At 39.7% G+C, this 17,808-nt stretch overlaps 1 protein-coding gene across 7 annotated transcripts in view; it reads right to left on the reverse strand.

The window, feature by feature from the left end:
* Positions 1–17,808, reverse strand: part of LOC124137467 (copper-transporting ATPase 1-like) — a 51,528-nt gene that overhangs the window by 5,151 nt on the left and 28,569 nt on the right. For all 7 annotated transcript variants that reach the window (XM_046503774.2, XM_046503772.2, XM_046503775.2 and 4 more), the window contains 18 exons: positions 17,410–17,598; positions 16,306–16,469; positions 15,924–16,085; positions 15,326–15,405; positions 14,271–14,502; positions 13,231–13,464; positions 11,890–12,030; positions 10,978–11,086; positions 8,415–8,539; positions 7,929–8,063; positions 7,422–7,613; positions 6,820–7,002; positions 5,293–5,503; positions 4,423–4,584; positions 3,414–3,556; positions 2,309–2,512; positions 1,100–1,217; positions 249–351 (listed from right to left, as the gene is read on the reverse strand). In XM_046503774.2, the coding sequence (XP_046359730.2) occupies positions 249–351; positions 1,100–1,217; positions 2,309–2,512; positions 3,414–3,556; positions 4,423–4,584; positions 5,293–5,503; positions 6,820–7,002; positions 7,422–7,613; positions 7,929–8,063; positions 8,415–8,539; positions 10,978–11,086; positions 11,890–12,030; positions 13,231–13,464; positions 14,271–14,502; positions 15,326–15,405; positions 15,924–16,085; positions 16,306–16,469; positions 17,410–17,598 (2,887 nt within the window). The remainder of the gene's footprint in view (positions 1–248; positions 352–1,099; positions 1,218–2,308; positions 2,513–3,413; positions 3,557–4,422; positions 4,585–5,292; positions 5,504–6,819; positions 7,003–7,421; positions 7,614–7,928; positions 8,064–8,414; positions 8,540–10,977; positions 11,087–11,889; positions 12,031–13,230; positions 13,465–14,270; positions 14,503–15,325; positions 15,406–15,923; positions 16,086–16,305; positions 16,470–17,409; positions 17,599–17,808) is intronic.

Consider the following 17,808-nt stretch of genomic DNA (forward strand, 5'->3'; position numbering starts at 1 on the left):
CGGGTGATGGAGGAACATTGACATACCAAGCTTCGAAGTACTGATCATGGCTCTGCATTAACAAAGAGAGCATAAAAATGGATGTTTTTTTCCATGTTCCCAATTTTTAAGGTCTGTGGATTATAAAAAACCCAGTAATAAACTATGAAATGCCAAATGTAATGTCATCTATCACTTGTGAGAAAAAGGATATAGTTTCCAACTAAACAGATTAGTTTAGAGGTCATTGATATTGCCAAAATACTCACAGTTTGAGCAGCAGGGAGGCACTGACCACTGATACTGAGGACATTGCCATGGCAGCCGATGCCATCCAGGGTTTGAGTGACAGGCCCAGTGGTACAAACATGCCTGAAATAAAACACACAGATTATACAGAGAAGTGAAATTGTGAATCAGTCAAGATTCTCCAAGTAGTCAGGGAAACAGCGGTCTTCACTCAGGTAAACAAGCATTGGGAATTGGGGACTTGTGTCAAGTAATTTGCATGGGCAGACAAGTGTTGATTACTGGGGACCTATCCTGCCCTGTCCTTCCCATTGGGGACTGGTATCAGATACTGAGGACCTTTTCTGCTCTGTACTCATGAGGGGAAGTCATGAGGTACTGGGGACCTATTCTGCCCTGTCATGCTCCTTGGGGGCAAGCATGAGGTACTGGGGACCTATTCTGCCCTGTCATGCTCCTTGGGGGCAAGCATGAGGTACTGGGGACCTATTCTGCCCTGTCATGCTCCTTGGGGCAAGCATGAGGTACTGGGGACCTATTCTGCCCTGTCATGCTCCTTGGGGGCAAGCATGAGGTACTGGGGACCTATTCTGCCCTGTCATGCTCTTTGGTCGCAAGCATAAGGTGCTGGGGACCTATTCTGCCCTGTCATGCTCCTTTGGGGCAAGCATGAGGTACTTGGGACCTATTCTGCCCTGTCATGCTCCTTGGGGGCAAGCATGAGGTACTGAGGACCTATTCTGCCCTGTCATGCCCCTTGGGGGCAAGCATGAGGTGCTGGGGACCTATTCAGCCCTGTCAGGCTCATCAGTCGACCAAACTGAAGTACTGCAGATTCATTCTGTCAGAGAAACAAAAAAAGCAGACCTACCTGCTGCAATCGGAATGCCGATAATGTTGTAGATGGAGGCTGACAGAAAATTAAGCCGAATACGTCGGACAGTCATCTTGGACAGTTTGATGGCAGCGTAGACATCCAGCAGATCATTCTGTGTACAAAAAGAGCATCATACAAAATCATAAAATATACATTAAATCAAATGAACTACTGAACTTACTTCACAATGCCTTACACAATGTTCAGCTATTCAAAACAAGCCAACATGAACTGTAACACACGAGACACTTAAATAGTAAAGAGTAAAAGAGATTTTTTACACACTTTTCATAATTAAATCAGAAAACCAGAATCTGAAACTTTGAACAAAATAACCAACATTTCTTTTTCATTCTTTTGAATTTTAAACACCTTTTGCATCAAAATACATGTGGATGTTTGATAGCAAACAAAACATGAAATTTTCTTATCTGATCTTAATCAGAACTCCACATTCCTGTGAGAAAATCCATTTTTATCATTTTTCTGCACAATGAATGAATTGATAGATGGAAGCAAGAATTTGTACTTCCGACACTCCTACACGATCAGTTGCAAAAAATGTATGTGCTGAGAAAATGCTGACAATATTTCTCTATGACTAACATGATTAACTTAACTCCCCCATTCCCTCTACCCACTTCAGAATATGATGACCCTTTCAGAAAAGGCTTCTGCCAAAATTATCAACATGATTATCCATTTTGTGTGTGGGTGAGCTTTATGCAGGTCCCCAGTGACCACGAAGACTCCACACTTTTGACACGTAGGGGTCGGGACAGACAACACCATTACAGATGAAAACTTACCAACCTCTAAAATACTCATATAACCAGCCCAGTGATAACAATTTTTTATTTGATGCAAATACTAAGTACTGCTAGGATACTAGTTAAAACAGTGTGGCTACATAACCAAGTGCTATAGTAAGCTAAAACCATAGGTGTTGACTCAAGCGCACACAGGAAAGAAGTGAGGTTTTTCCAACCTTTGCACACAGAGAACTGTTTGGTGCTATTGCGGGAACAACTAGTTGTATGTAGTTGACAGTGAAGAGGACTTGTGTTGAAAATCTGAAGACTTAGTTGTGTAGTTGCAGCCAAAATAAGGATATATGGCAATGATGTAACAGAGGTAGAGGATTTGCAAGAATTATTGTCAATACAATTTTGCACTACAAGAGAGTAAAGACATGACCCTGACCTTGATGAGTACAATGTCTGCAGCCTCTACTGCCACGTCGGTGCCGGTGCCGATGGCAATGCCAACATTGGCTTGTGCCAGTGCTGGGGAGTCGTTGACACCATCACCAACCATCGCAACTTTCATTCCTGCCTTCTGCAACATCTTCACCTTCTTCACCTTATGTGATGGCAAAACCTCTGCAAACACACGTCTTATTCCAACCTGTCAAAGCAATATCGATCCGTTAACAACAATGTCTGTGGTCACATAAACTGCATCTTAAGCTTTCGAGTGTATCATATCTCCATTCCATTATCGCCAATACCTTTGCCCTATTTGCCACTCAGGCTTTGTTTTGAGTCCTGTTTGAATGACATGACATGAATGAAATTGGTCATCAAATTACACAGTACTGGTCATAGGAGTGCTGTAATTAAGGGGAAGTAACTTCGGCAAGGCAAGAACTGTAATAGCAAAGAAAAGAACTTACCAAGAAAACATCATATCCAGCGAGAAGTTCATTTATACAGTTTTCTTATTTGTAGTAAACTCCTTTAGTTAAAATATAAAGGCTGCTATATTTAATGTAAATTTATGCCAAGCTCTCATTAAGAATTAATTTTGGTTGTTAGGTTGTTGTGGTAGGTTAGCAATACAGGAGATGAAACAACACTGCTTTGGTGGGAAATGGTTGTAGTGTATTTATTTATATCAGAAGGAATGAAGACATGAAAATATGCTGGATAATTACTGAAGTATAAACTGCTGGTTTGAAAATAGTAACAGATTTAAAGAGATTTAAAAGTTGTGCAGTAGACCCTAGTTAATATATACAATAATTGATCCGGTGTAACATTTATGATGAAAATTGATGGCCAGGCACTATAATCTGATATCAAACCCTGCTCCTCTCATTAACAGAAAACTCAATGTATTTGTGATAATCCCAAACCTTAGCAATACTGAGAATAAGAAATACAATGCCTGCTGCTTACATTTCTTTTTATGAAATGTAATAATTAATTGGGCTAATGCATCTTGAGAATAACTATTTCCAGTGTCTGCCTGAACACAGAAATTAGTCAAAAGTTATTCTAAACCATCAATTGTTACAGATAGGTACCTGTTTGGCAATGGCCTTGGCAGTCTTCTGGTTGTCTCCGGTCAGGAGGATCACCTGCAGGCCTAACTCTTTCAGACAATGCACAGCCAGGTGAGCTTCTGACTTTACCGTATCAGCAACTGCCAGCATCGCTGTTACCACACCTGGCAACAGATTCATATATACAGTCACCACACCTGGCAACGGAATCCCACATACAACAATCCCACACCTGGCAACAGATTTACATAGACAGTTACGACACCTGGCAACAGATTTACATGGACAGTTACGACACCTGCAACAGATTCACACATACCGTTCCCACACCTGGCAACAGATCCACATATAGGGGAGACAACCCTTGATTGTCAGATGATATAATTCCTTAGTATTTTGAAGATTCATTGATATTTCCTGCCTATTCAGAACTAGAAGTCATCTTTGAATTTTCATGCTGCTTATTCAAACTCAAAAGTGGACATGTTTTTGCATTTCTGTTAGTGCATTATCCATACCAATTTCCACGTAGGCAGTACATGGTGCATATTTCTATCAAAGGAAACCAAATTTGATTTGAAAGCACATCAACTTGAACATAATAATGAACATGACTCCTTAAATAAAGACCATCTTAACCTTGTCAGTTAAATCTTGGATGGCTGAAAGTAATCTGATTCTGAAGTATGTTTGCTTGATAGCAGTGTTCGAAATACCTGCCTGCCCGACCGTCTGAGACCGGTTGATTTCAACTCGGGCTGCCAGATTTTCAAATCCCCCTGCCCGTCGGTCAGGTTATATTTCATATGAGAAAATATTCTAAATATTTCCCAATGATAAGCATTAATTCACATGTAAAGATGAATGATAAAATGTAACCAAAAAGAAACCCCGTTAGCTTATCCTGAGAAACATGATTATAGTGGGCAGGCAGGTTTTGGTCAGGGCTGGCAAGTATTTCAGCTAGCCAGTCCTGTGGTCTGGCTGAAATTTTGGGGAGTTTCATACCCTGTTGATAGGAGTGACCTACCATCGATAGCACAGAGTACTGCAGTGTGGCCCTGGTTCTCATGTTCCGTCATCACACTGTCCATGGCTTCACTCACTAGCAGGCCGTTCCGGTTCATCCACTCACGGTTCCCGATCAGGACTTCATAGGGATTGGAGGAAGCTGCGCCCATCAGCATCACATCTGTACACAATACCCAACATATGATTTACTGTCAGGAAACAATGCACTTACATCTTGTTATTCAGTCACAAAATCACAATATCTGATGAGCGAATCAGGAATATAAAATCATAGTAACTGATTAGTCAAATAGGGGTTTCAAATCAAAAGATCGGAATATATTTTATTTTTACACCATGTCAACAAATGTTGTATTACTGAAGTGGAAAGTTAGTAATACAGGTAGTTCAGTGAACTCAGGCCCGGTAACTAAAAGGTTGTCTTGCCTGAACTACATGGGTCAAAGATCACTGCCCTTCCTACCTTGATAGGGGGCATGGGTGGCCCAGTCGTCTGGGGCGCAACGATTCACTGTGTTGAGTTGTGTCCCTTGGGCACACAAGAAACCTATGATTGTGGGTTCAAATCCCGGTTCGCCTCGATTATGTTTCTAGGTTTGTCAGTACCATACCCGTACTTGTGGGTTTCACCGAGGTGATAAACGTCCGAGACCTGCATCACTTCGGGCTTTCCTCCCACATTAAGCCGACACGCTGCGATATAACTTGAATACTGTTTAAAGCGGCGTTGAACCCAAATCACTCACTCATACTCCTACCTTGATATAAAACATACATACGAGTATATTTGAATAATTTTCTTGCATTCATTCTGTTTCATGTCAATGTTATCATTCTTCATCTAGTCACTGCTTGTTTAACTTCCTACCCTCGATCTGGAGCGGCAAGTCATCACTGCTCTCCCCCTGGACATTATCTATCTTGATGCGGATGCTCCCAAACTGGTTCTTGCGGTTGTTTACACCGGCCAAGTCAACGTTGTTGAGGAGGGTCTCTATCTGCGACACTTTACACTTGAGGCCACATCCTGGCACCGCCTGGAAGTCTGTAACCTTTCCCAGCGCCTCACTGGCCAGAGTCTGTCACACAAAGAGGACACTTACACTAAACAATACAGTCTCCTCTCAGCAGAAGACATCCTCCAGTATCCGTCGTATCCTACCTCCATTTTATTACAGTGTATTCCCTGGACCCAGTCATAAGTACAGTTTCGTTTCAGAAGTGGTGCCATCATCTCAATATCTCATACCACTAACTTCAGCAGAATTTCTCTCACTCATGAACTCACTAATGTCTATCAAACAATACATGAACTTGAAATAATAAAAAAAAAAATCCCATCTGAACACTAAATTGGCACATTCAAAATCGTGTTCTTGTCCAAGCAAATAATCAATACAAGATAAATCAAATGATAAGACTATTCTTAATTCCTGAGGATTAATGTTTGTTTGGTTTGTTTGAATTTTAACGCTTCACTCAGCAATATTCCAGCTATATGACAGCGGTTTGTAATAATCGAGTCTGGACCAGACAATCCAGTAATTAATGTCATGTGCATCGATCCACACAATTACGATACAATAACATGCATCAACCAAGTCAGCAAGCTTGACCACCCTATCCTGTTAATCGCCTCTTACGACAAGCATGGGGTTGCTGAAGACTAATTCTAACCCAGATCTTCACGTGTCGGCTATGGCAGTGAGGCTGTTTTATGTCAACATCGAAAGTGTTAACTGAGTGGTGTTAAACATGGTGGATAAATAGGAGCATTGAAATTAAGTGTTTGAAAATTAAGTAAGAAAGTAAACAGGTCCTTGTCTTAACTCTTATGTTAAAAATTATACGCCCGGGGGATAAAAAGGTACACTCTTCAAAGGACACATGAAATCAAACAAGAGTTTGAACAGTATTCAGTTCTGACATCAGACAGCTTACTGTAGGAGGAATGCTGAAAAGTTGTCCATGTGTACCGTCTGTGTCAGATCATAAACATTTAGAACTTAGACCACTGGAACAACTGTGCTCAGTGAGACACACGACCATAAGAAGATGACAAAGATCTGACAGATGAGAAAATACTTTGCAAAGCCCACAACTGTAGGAAGAGAACATTTTGTAAAGAACCTGAAAATGCCATATTTATAGGTAAATGGAAAAATGAAATAGTGTAAAAGAAACTGAACTTGAGAGATGAATGTTACCTAACCAACTATTCATACTCAAGGACCTGAAGTCTAGAAGAGAGACTGTGTTCAAAAGGAAGGGAGTCCTAGGGCCCTTAAGGATTACTCTTATAGTATTACAATCTCAGGCACCCCTAAATATTCCATTTTCAACATTTGGGTTAGGACAAGGACCTCTGGCTTCATGCTTCAGACACTGGTCTTACCTTTTTGGCGTACTTGACAATGGCTGCAGCTATGGGGTGCTCGCTGCTGTTCTCAGCAGTGCCGGCAATAGCCAGTAGCTTGACAAAGGAGCATACATTCTCCTTCACGAACAGGGAAACTCGGGCCACCTCGGGCACGCCCTTTGTGATCGTGCCAGTCTTGTCAAACACAATACACTTAACCTGAAGATAGGAAAATCAAAAGTATCAGCTAAATTTGCTGAAAAGTAATGTCAAAATACCTCTGAATGTAAGAGAATATGAATATCAAATCTTCCAATTTTGATCTAAATAATGACTGTTTTCCAATTTGCCTGAATTTAGTTTGGAATCCCAGGTAAATTCCTATATATAATATATGTATTATGTTATGTGATAAGAAATCCAAACATTTCTGATAAAAAAAAATAGTATTTCATCAGGACAAAAATGATTCAATTCATCAAAATAACTTAGTTTCATTCTCAAAACATAAAAAAGAACAAAAATGAAAAAAATAAAAACATTGTCCCCCAGCTAGGCAGCCACCGTCAATCAGTTTCATTCATATAAAAAACCGTGTCACAGGGTGTTGCCTTCGTGACATGTGACGTTCACTGTACCTTGTGTGTTGTTTCCAGGGGCTCGCCTCCCTTGATGAGGATACCGTTAGTGGCGCCGACGCCTGTCCCCACCATCACCGCAGTGGGCGTGGCAAGACCCAGGGCACAGGGGCATGCTATACTGAGTACTGTGATAGCATACTGGAAAGCTTTCTGGAATATCACCTCACTCCTCAAAACAGGACCATTCTCCTGGAACAATCATCATGGCTTATGAGCAGACAGACATGCTTCCTACAGCATCACTCAGTTTACCACTGAGCATTTAATATTCAAGAAGGGCCATTTTTATACCTTGTCCTTTAGTTCATAAATACTGGTGTTCTGAATGGAGCAATTACTGAATAAAATCTCTACACAAAAAGAAGTTGATTTCTTCATTTCTTTTCACTGACATGTCACGGAATGCTGGCCAAAAACAAATGTTACACTACCTGCCTGGCCTGTAAACATATCACTGTACGAAGTTCAGGCAATTGCTGCTACCAACATGTGCAGGGAACTCACCATAAACTCTGGTTCTATTTTTGTGATGTCCACATATCCAATGATGACCCAGCAGATGAGTGTGATGGTAGACAGGGTACACACGATGGGGACAAAGTAGCCGGCTATCTTGTCTGCTAGGTTCTGTATTGGGGCCTGATGGCAGTAATATAGTCACATTAGGCCACACTTTGAAAATATTGGTTTACAAATTCAGCATAAAAAGAAAGGAAACGAGGAAGAGAGAAATTATACTGCTACAGGAAGGAGAGAGATTGTACTGTTACAGGAAAGAGAGAGGCTAATGGAATGAGAGATACTACAGGAAGGAGAGAGGCTACGGGAAGGAGAGAGAAGCTACAGGTACAGGAAGGAGAGACAGGCTACAGGAAGGGGAGAGGGGTACAGGAAGGAGAGTAAGACTACAATAAAGGAGAGCAGTCTTCAAGGAGATAGACTACAGGAAGGAGAGAGACACTACTGCTACAGGAAGGAGAGAGCTCACACCTTGGAAGTCTGTGCTTCCTCCACTAGCTTGACAATCTGGGAGAGGGTGGTGTCTGCCCCGACATGGGTGGCCTCGATGATCAACATCCCGTTCTGGTTGATGGAGCCCCCAATCACAGAGTTCCCTGTAAAACAAGTGGACAGTGTACCGTCCATACCAGGATACCACTCACTAGACAGTGTTACATCACTACCAAGATATTACTAACTAGACAGTGTACCATCCATACCAGGATACCACTCACTGGACAGTGTACCATCCATACCAGGATACCACTCACTGGACAGTGTACCATCCATACCAGGATACCACTCACTGGACAGTGTACCATCCATACCAGGATACCACTCACTGGACAGTGTACCATCCATACCAGGATACAGCTCACAAGACAAGAGGCGACAGCAACCTCTTCAGCATAAATACAAGGGGTCATTTTCAAAATTTGGGGGCCACTTTCAGAGAGGTCAAATAAAACTTAAAACCCCCTGGTATGCAGGTTATTGATGCAGGATTGCTATCCACAAGTAACATTAGCGACACACAACATTTTCGCATGGCATCTTTCTCAAATATTACGTATTGCAGCAACAACATCCGAAGTCATAAATAACTAGCCTCAACAGTTTGTTTGTGATCACTGCTATTAGCATGTCTCTTCAAGGTACTCGTTATAAAATTAGAAAGTAGCTTTGTCATTGAATAAGATTTCACATGATTTATACAAAGCTGACATGGTGTAGTATTTCTTCCTGAGTAATGGTGCAACCATGTGTAGTCATAAAACAAGGTTCGCTGAAAATTTCTACCTTTCTCAGTTTTTCTACCTTTCCGCAGTCTGTCAGCATTGTCACTCTCAGGTGAGCCATGCGACACATACTGTGTATCACTAATGAGGCCGATGTAGTTTTTGTAAATATTTGTTTAATTTCAATTCAGGTTTTTACATAAACTTATGACATATAATTAGTTGTTAGTTTCACCAGTCATCTATAATACAATATATCTGACCTGTGTAACCTACAAATTGCCCCCTGGCCAGAAGCTTTATATGCTGATTGGCCAAGCTAACACCTATTGTTAAACTGCATGCCTTGATTACACTGCATACTCTCTCAGCACATAAACTGACAGAACTGCTCCGACCAGCAAAGAATAAAGTCGTAATCTTAAATCAGGTGAGTTAAAAGGCTATAATCTCTATTTTGTGTTGTATTGAAATAATACAGTATGTTTAAAGTGTTATATTAAGTAAACTGAATTGATGTAATCTAATATAAATGTTGGTTATGTCTATAATTATGTAAATCTGCATTAGGTAAGCTAAGCAACCATAATTTCTCACTAAAATAGAATCTATCACTTCAATGTTATATGTGTTTAAGTGTTGTTTTACTTCTAGAATGTTTTAAAAGCTTTTCTAGTGTTTGTAATGTACAGATTCAGATATGATACATGCAAGTCATTGTAAATAAAATGTGTGTATTACGGTGTTCAATATATTAATCTATGTATTATTGAATCAGATCAATGAGTGTGGTGTTGCATTAAGTGACAGTGGGGAGTCACACCCTTGTGTCACCTACAGGGTATGCATGGCATTGTTTATATATGTCTAAGATTTAAGGTGTAATCATAATGTTATGATCACATTTAATGTAATATTATACATCATTAATTTCTTTCTTAAAGTACTGTACATGTTTACACAGAATGTGTAAGCTTTATGTATTTATTTTGCGTAGATACCAGGATACCACTCACCATCTTTTATACCTTTTAGACATGAATTACAAACATTACAGTAATAAGAATATGTCAAAATGAGAATAAATTCCTCAATATTTCTATTATTAACAACCAGTGGTAGAAGGATCAAAATCAAGTTAGGTCCCCTAACAATCTGAAGCACAAGCTTTACAAAGCAATTGTAGCACTTTGAGTGTTATAACAGTCATACTCTGACACACATACGACAACTGTAGCACTTTGAGTGTTACAACAGTTGTACTCTGACACACATACGACAACTGTAGCACTTTGAGTGTTATAACAGTCATACTCTGACACACATACGACAACTGTAGCACTTTGTGTGTTATAACAGTCGTACTCTGACAAACTTATGACAACTGTGTCACAACAGTCATAGTTTAACATAGAACAATTGTACCATTGTTATTACTTTGTTACACACAGCCCTGGGTCATTATATTAATTGTTTAAAACAATCCACCATGCCCCTGGCCCATAGTTCTATAATATCTTAAAATTTATACTCCCAACTTAAAATGATTAGGAGATAACATATTGTGTTTTCAGTGTTGAGCTACAGTACTCATAGATTTGATGCACCAAGCTGAATTATAAAACAGATGGCCCCAAAGTATTAAAAGCATGGAGGACAGGACCCATTCTGCCTTGGAATCTGCACTCGGTCCAATGTTTGTGTGATAAAACTACCAACAAGCTCTGTTGCAGTGAAATGACTGCAGGATATGAGAAAATGAAAACAAACAGAAACTAACTCCATGTTTTACCTCTGGAACAGAAATCCCTCACCTTCAGATTTTGGAACTGGCATGCTCTCCCCAGTGATGAGAGATTCGTCACATGTGGAGGTGCCCTCTATCACTCGGGCATCAACTGGAATCTTCTCCCCAGGAACCACCTACAACACAGTCATAATCTCAGTGCCTGGACAGTTTACATGGAAATGGCAGCATAATCAAACAATCAGGTCGGGGGCTTCTAGATTCTCGTACAAGTGAAGCATACAGAGTATGGTATATAGATACCGTATTTTCTTGAGTACATGTATACTGCACACTTTTTTTCCAAAAAAAAAGCACAGCTGTGTAGAAGGGGTCTACATGCCATAATGAGTTTTGATGGTTTTTTTTCCCCCAACGAAAAGACATTACCGTGAGCACGTAACACTGGAAATACCATGTCAACAAATCCATACTGCATGTACTGAAGTATACTGTCATAGCAGCTACCCTAAAAAGATGACCTGATGGTTTGTATCAGTTAACAATTGATGAAGTGATCACGACATCAGTGAATCAATTATTTCAAATTATATAAGTTCATTATGATGAATTGTCCAAAACTAAGAAGGCTCCTGGGGTTTGCTCCCATAGTATTTGAATCTAGGGACCTCTAAATCTTAAATGTTTAACATGAAGGTAATGACAAGGACCCCATAATTTTCATGCTTAATTTTTTAAGGCAGTAATGATCATATGCCCATACTAACATTATGTTCCCCAACACAAAGTGGCTTGGTTGCAGATTACAGTTAACATTCATTCGCAGTGAATAGTGAAAAGATTTCTAGGATTCAATCCCATTGATGAAACCTCTTTCAACCAATCAGATTGAAAAGATTCCCATTTATTTTCCTTTGCACCATGATGAAGCTCCGGCAGCATACACATCCAGGCTAGCCTTCATGAAGCAGGTGCTTACCTTGAGATGATCTCCCCTGTGTACGAGGTCCACCTGTATTGTCTCTTCATGGATGACATTGCCCTCCTTGTCCAGGTCCACAAGCACAGCCTCGGACGCCTGGAGAGACAACAGCTTAGCCAGAGCCTCGCTTGTCTTGCCCTGTGGGAGATAGTCACAGTGTTTTTACCATGCGTACAGACCATTTCTCATACAAAGCTAGAGTCACCACAATAAAGAGGCTTAATAGTCGTTTTCAAGGCAGTTATCGATCTTAATAATTATTAAGCAATCAAGTTACCCACTATTCTATTCCTACATGATGTCATACACATCCAGAGATATGTCCAGGATTCTAAATTAAGTGAGTGAGTTTGGTTTTACGCCGCTTTTAGCAATATTCCAGCAATATCACGGTGGGGGACACCAGAAATGGGCATCACACATTGTACCCATGTCGGGATTCGAACCCGGGTCTTCGGCGTGACGAGCGAACGCTTTAACCACTAGGCTACCCGACCGCCCCTCTAAATTAAGTGCGATTGGCAGAGCAAATTGGGAAAAACAATGTCATTTTGTTCAAAAAATTATTTTTTTTATTAAGTTCTTATTTTCTTAAACTCAGAGGTATTTTAAAATTTGTTACCTCAAGATTACATTCAATGCAATAATATGAAACTAAGCATTAAAACCTCTTCCTATTTCATGGTCTTAAAAACAAAAAAATTAGTTAGAATTAAAAAATTTCTAAATCATTTTAATATATATAATTTGGGAATTTTCAATGAATTTTTACCACAGACTTGGGGCCAAATATCACCCTCTGAGTAGGTCTAGTCAAACCACTGATGTCCTTTCCACAAAGCCATCGTAGCGATATGGCTATTGTAAATCTCATACTTTAACATAGACTTACGACTGTCGTGCTACGATTGCTTTGTGAACGGGACCCTGGACATCATAAGAGAAGAAAATATTTGCAATATATTTATTTAACTGCTTAGTTACAAATGCACTTGGTATTAAAGATTCACATTCTACACCAAACTGCGACTAGAAGTTCAGAATTTGTTTCCACACTTATATCAGATGAGTTCTCCCTACAAGAGGCACGTGGCTGTTTGTTTATAAACACCTTGTGCAAGGACTTAAAAATAACCTGTCATGATAAAAGAGAGCCTAATACTATAAGCAATCTTTTTGAGATTATTCAGTGTGTGATCAAAGGTGAACCATGTGGTCTCACTGTCTTCTCTGAAGGTACTGGTAATCAATGTTGTCACCCCTTGATATTTAATGTTTCAGATGAGGGTTATTACAACAACTGCTTGTCTTTCATTTTAACTTCGGATCACTACTTACCTTAGCTACGTGTTCCAGCCATCTGCCAAGAGCTATGAACACCATCAACATAGGGGTGGTCTCGAAGAACGTCACTGGACTTACTGTCTCTTCCAGTGCCATAGCAACTATGACGACTATCACAGAGTATGTATAGGATATTGTGGTTGCAAGGACAACCAGGACATCCATGTTTGTTGCTCGATGCTTCAGTGCTTTGTATGCTTGTATGTAGAAGTACCGACCCCCAATAAACTGAAAACATAAGATATCTATTAAAATCATTTAAAACCATTTCCTTATCAGTTCAAAATAAAGATGAGTCATCGGGAGATGACATATCCCCCCAGTCTGGTGCAATTTGGAAATGGAGTTTGGCTACTTATTCCCCACTTTTGGTTCATTGCCATGATGGATATCTTTGCTTCAGTGAAGTAAAAAATAATGCTGTTCAATATTTCTCTATATCCCAAATCATCGAAGGCACCAGTTCACCACTAGACTCATCTGTATAGCAACATTTATCTAGAAATATTCAACAGTTTTGGAGTTCTCTGGAAATGAGAACTACCATGATTTTCAGTAAATACAGACTTGTCGTCATGAAAACATAAAAACATCAGCCACAAAAAATCCCAAATCATCTAGGGCACAGCTCACCACTAGACTGATCTGTACAGCAAGTTTCAACAAGAAATATTTTATGGTTTGGGAGTTCTGTTACAAAAACAGACGGACGGACATGCAGATTGAATATGTCCCTGTTTTTCAAATGGGGGGAATAATTAGTGTCATAAAACAATATTTATCCAACTTTAAGCAGTATTTGTGTAGCTGTAGTCTCAATATAGACAGATTACACTCATGAATTTTTCCTGGTTTTAGATGTCCTTCTAAAGTTTCAGGTTCATCCCCGCAGCTGGTTCTGAAAAGTCGTCAAAAGGTAAACAACCCATAATACACCGATATTGGACAGGCACACAATGTACTATCCACTTTGCCATAAGTTCACATTGAATGTTGATCACAATGATAAACTGAAGCTGAACCCTTTGACTTACCTGAACTGGTGTGGCGAGGATGAAGAGAAGCAAGTTCTCAACTGACAAACCAGGCAGAATCATAAGCTGGTAATGGCCACCGGAATGTTTTGGCATGGGTGTGGTGGACCCATTGGAGTCGTTGCCTCCCATGGAGGAATGAGGCTGGGGCTTGGAGGAGAACATGAAGTACATCATCACAGTCATCGCTGGGATGCCGAAAACCAGCGACAGCAAGAAAGAGTTGCGCCATCTGGTGGGAGGAGAGTAAACAGGTATTGTAAAGCAAAGCCAAGTCTGTCTTTCAGTGGGATAAATATACAATTTGAAAAAGAGTTTCATGTTTGCTGATTTTTTCTCAATGAAAGTTGACCATTTCATGGCACATGTTTACCTAAGTGTGTAGACTTCTGACAAGTGAAATGGACCATAAACATGTTATTTCTTGAATGGACTATGTAAGACATGTCATCAGTTCTAGGGCTGCAATGAATACACTGTTTGGTGAATACGATTCGTATCATGAATATAGGGTAACGAATACGAATATTTATTCACGGATACAATTACAAGTCAGCAGTTGACGTAATATTTATGATATTCAGCAAAACAATAACGAAATTTGTTATGTGACATTGTTTGTTAATTGTTTATTACACATTCATATACTGCACTTATCCAGGTAGTAGTATCTGCTCAAATGCGACAATGACCAGTGACTAAAATACTGTCAAATTAAATATAAAAGAGTGTTGTCTTTGAAGAAATCTATGCATATAATATGTTCTTATGGATATTTTAAGGGTCAGGGTATGTAGATTCACATGACTGTATATTCATAAATATTTGATTCTAGTGACCACGAATAACAAATTCAATTCATGAATAAGGTTCGATTCACTGAATACGCGAGTGATTCCTATCAACCCTGGTCATCACATTTTGCTGGCCTGTGCAGAGGTACTAGGTTGAACTCTAGGTAGAAGAGTGAAGACAGAGATTGACAACAAAAGACTTCTTTCCTTGAGCTTGTTTAAAGCTTGTATGAGGGAAGAGATATTCAGAACAAGACTGACCGTCGTATGTCGTGTCGATGGTCATATCTGGCTGCCTTCTTGTCATCATCGGTCATAAGAAAAGCATCAAACCCCAGGCTCTGGAAAGATATAATGACAGTAGCTACATAGAATAATATCAATCACTTCCACAGGCAAAAGTGCCATTACGATAGTATATATAGCAGAGATATATCTGTTTGTATACTGTTTATGATGCAGTCAACAATATTCCGGCTATATCAGCCTTCAAATAATCAACCTGGGGGAAGGAACATGTATTTGATAGCAAGCCAGATTCCCCACATCAGAGCATGTTGTTTTAGACAGGAATATGTTTTTTGAGTCATTCATAGTTTCCCTCCCCGTTGGCATTCTGGGAAAGAACAATGGTCTACATCAGCCGTTGACTTTCGGTGTTGATGACTGAATGGATCAGGTGATCAAGCTTGGTGACTTGGTAGATTTCTGGTCATTGTATTAATTATCACTGGTCCAGATTCTATTCTTTAAAGGCCAATGTCATATAGCTGGAATCCTGAGGAGGGCAGCATTAAACATGAAACAAACAAAACCTTATTTTGTTCGACGGGAAATATATTTGCATCAGACTACCAACCTTGACAGCTTCGATGACAGTGCGTGGTCCAGTCACCTCAGTGTCGTACACGAACTTGCCAGTGGATGTGGAGAGTGCAACAGCAGCCGAAATTATACCTGGCTTCTTCCTCATGCTGGACTCAATCAGGTGAACACATGATGAACACGTCATTCCAGTTATCTGGAAACAAGTGGATATAATACAATCATCATTAGATTTTTCATCCTCACAACATGAGATGGATTTCTTTATAAGTACCCATAAAGAACATGTTATCCACAAAAAAGTTTCATGACTTCATCATAATACAGATTGCCACAGAAAAAAAAACTATCTTTAAAACAGTGTAAAACATATTCATGAACATTAAAAAGTGGAGCTTCTCCCTTGATGGACTTACAGTGAGTTCCACCACGCCCTGCCCATCCCCCTCCTGTTCCACCACAGTGGCTGAGAATCCCAAGTCGTTGATGGCGTTGGCGATCTGAGACGGGAGGATATACTCTGGGTCGTACTTCACCTCCGCTTTCTGGGCCATCAGTGCCACCAGGACACTCTTCACACCTGCATTCAAGTCAGACAGTGAGACAGTTTAACATCAACAGTACTGTAGTGATCGCATCTCTGCATTTTGTAACCTGTAATTGTACATAGTTATTTCAAGATGAGAAAGAAGTACTTCTCTATAAACATTAACTTCCATTGTAATGCAGCCACCAAATTAGCTGTTTCATTCAAAGGTGGTTATTGTCATTTGATACATCTGATTGACCAATCAGCGTTGAATAATTTCCAAATTGATGGTAAAGCATAAAATATATTTCTGCATAAAGAGTGGGATGTTTAGTAATGTATATGTAAAAGTATTCACTTCTGAAAATACTTTGTTCTCTTTATAAGAGAGACAACATGTAATGCTTTTGAATAATTACCTTTTTTAAGATTAATTCTTATGACTATTTGGAATGCTTTTTGTAGTTATGTCTTTATTTTTCTTATTAATCAAAGATTGAGCTGTTGGGCATATTAAAATATATCAAAGTTCATAATTAGGGCAAAATGGTGGATCCTGGCATCGCAAAAGGTCACAACTATTCACAGTTAACAGTGTCAACTTATACCACTGGGTCAGCTTGTTAAGAGTGAGGAGTTGGGCTTAACATCACTTTGTTGCTTAAATCCACACTATGCAATACTTCAGCTATATATAACAGTGACCAGTAAATAATCAAATCTGGACCAGACAATCCAGTGATTGACATTATCATGATTATGAGCAACATCTCAAACTGGTACAATGACATGCTGTCACCGAGCCTGATCACACAATCCATTTAGTCAACTCGTATGATAGTTGAAAATTTCAATTTATTTCAACCACTTTGTAAATGGTTTAGAAAGAAAAATCAGAAAATCAAATAATTTAATATAAAGAGGCCACAATTGGAGATTGGTGTACTGTCCCCTGATACCATTGACTATTTGTGGAGTGTGTAGGCTGTACCTTCTACTTTGATGACGTTTTTCTCGATGGTGGAGACGCATGAGGCACATGTCATCCCTCGGACAAACAGGAAACACTTCTCCAGGTCCTCCTCTTCTCCATGGAAGCGAACGCTGGACTGTGCAATACTAGCCTGACTGGCCGAGCTCCGTATCGATGAGCCAACATGAGATGGATTCAGTAGCCCCTCTGAAAGACAGTGACCTTGTGTAAGTTGGAATATTTTTTAATTTACAGAAAAACAAAATTCTTGATTTAGATAACCTGATTAGATCAGAGTTCAATTGTAGTGCTACATATCTAAACAAAAGAGCTGTTCTCTGCATTGTGAATTCATAGAAGACAATGCCTATTTTTCAATTTCTAAAAATCCCAACACTTTTTTAATTGACATACCTG

The sequence above is a fragment of the Haliotis rufescens genome, unplaced genomic scaffold, assembly GCF_023055435.1.
Source record: "Haliotis rufescens isolate VD_foot unplaced genomic scaffold, xgHalRufe1.0.p SCAF_7, whole genome shotgun sequence".
Taxonomy (NCBI): Eukaryota; Metazoa; Mollusca; class Gastropoda; order Lepetellida; family Haliotidae; genus Haliotis; species Haliotis rufescens.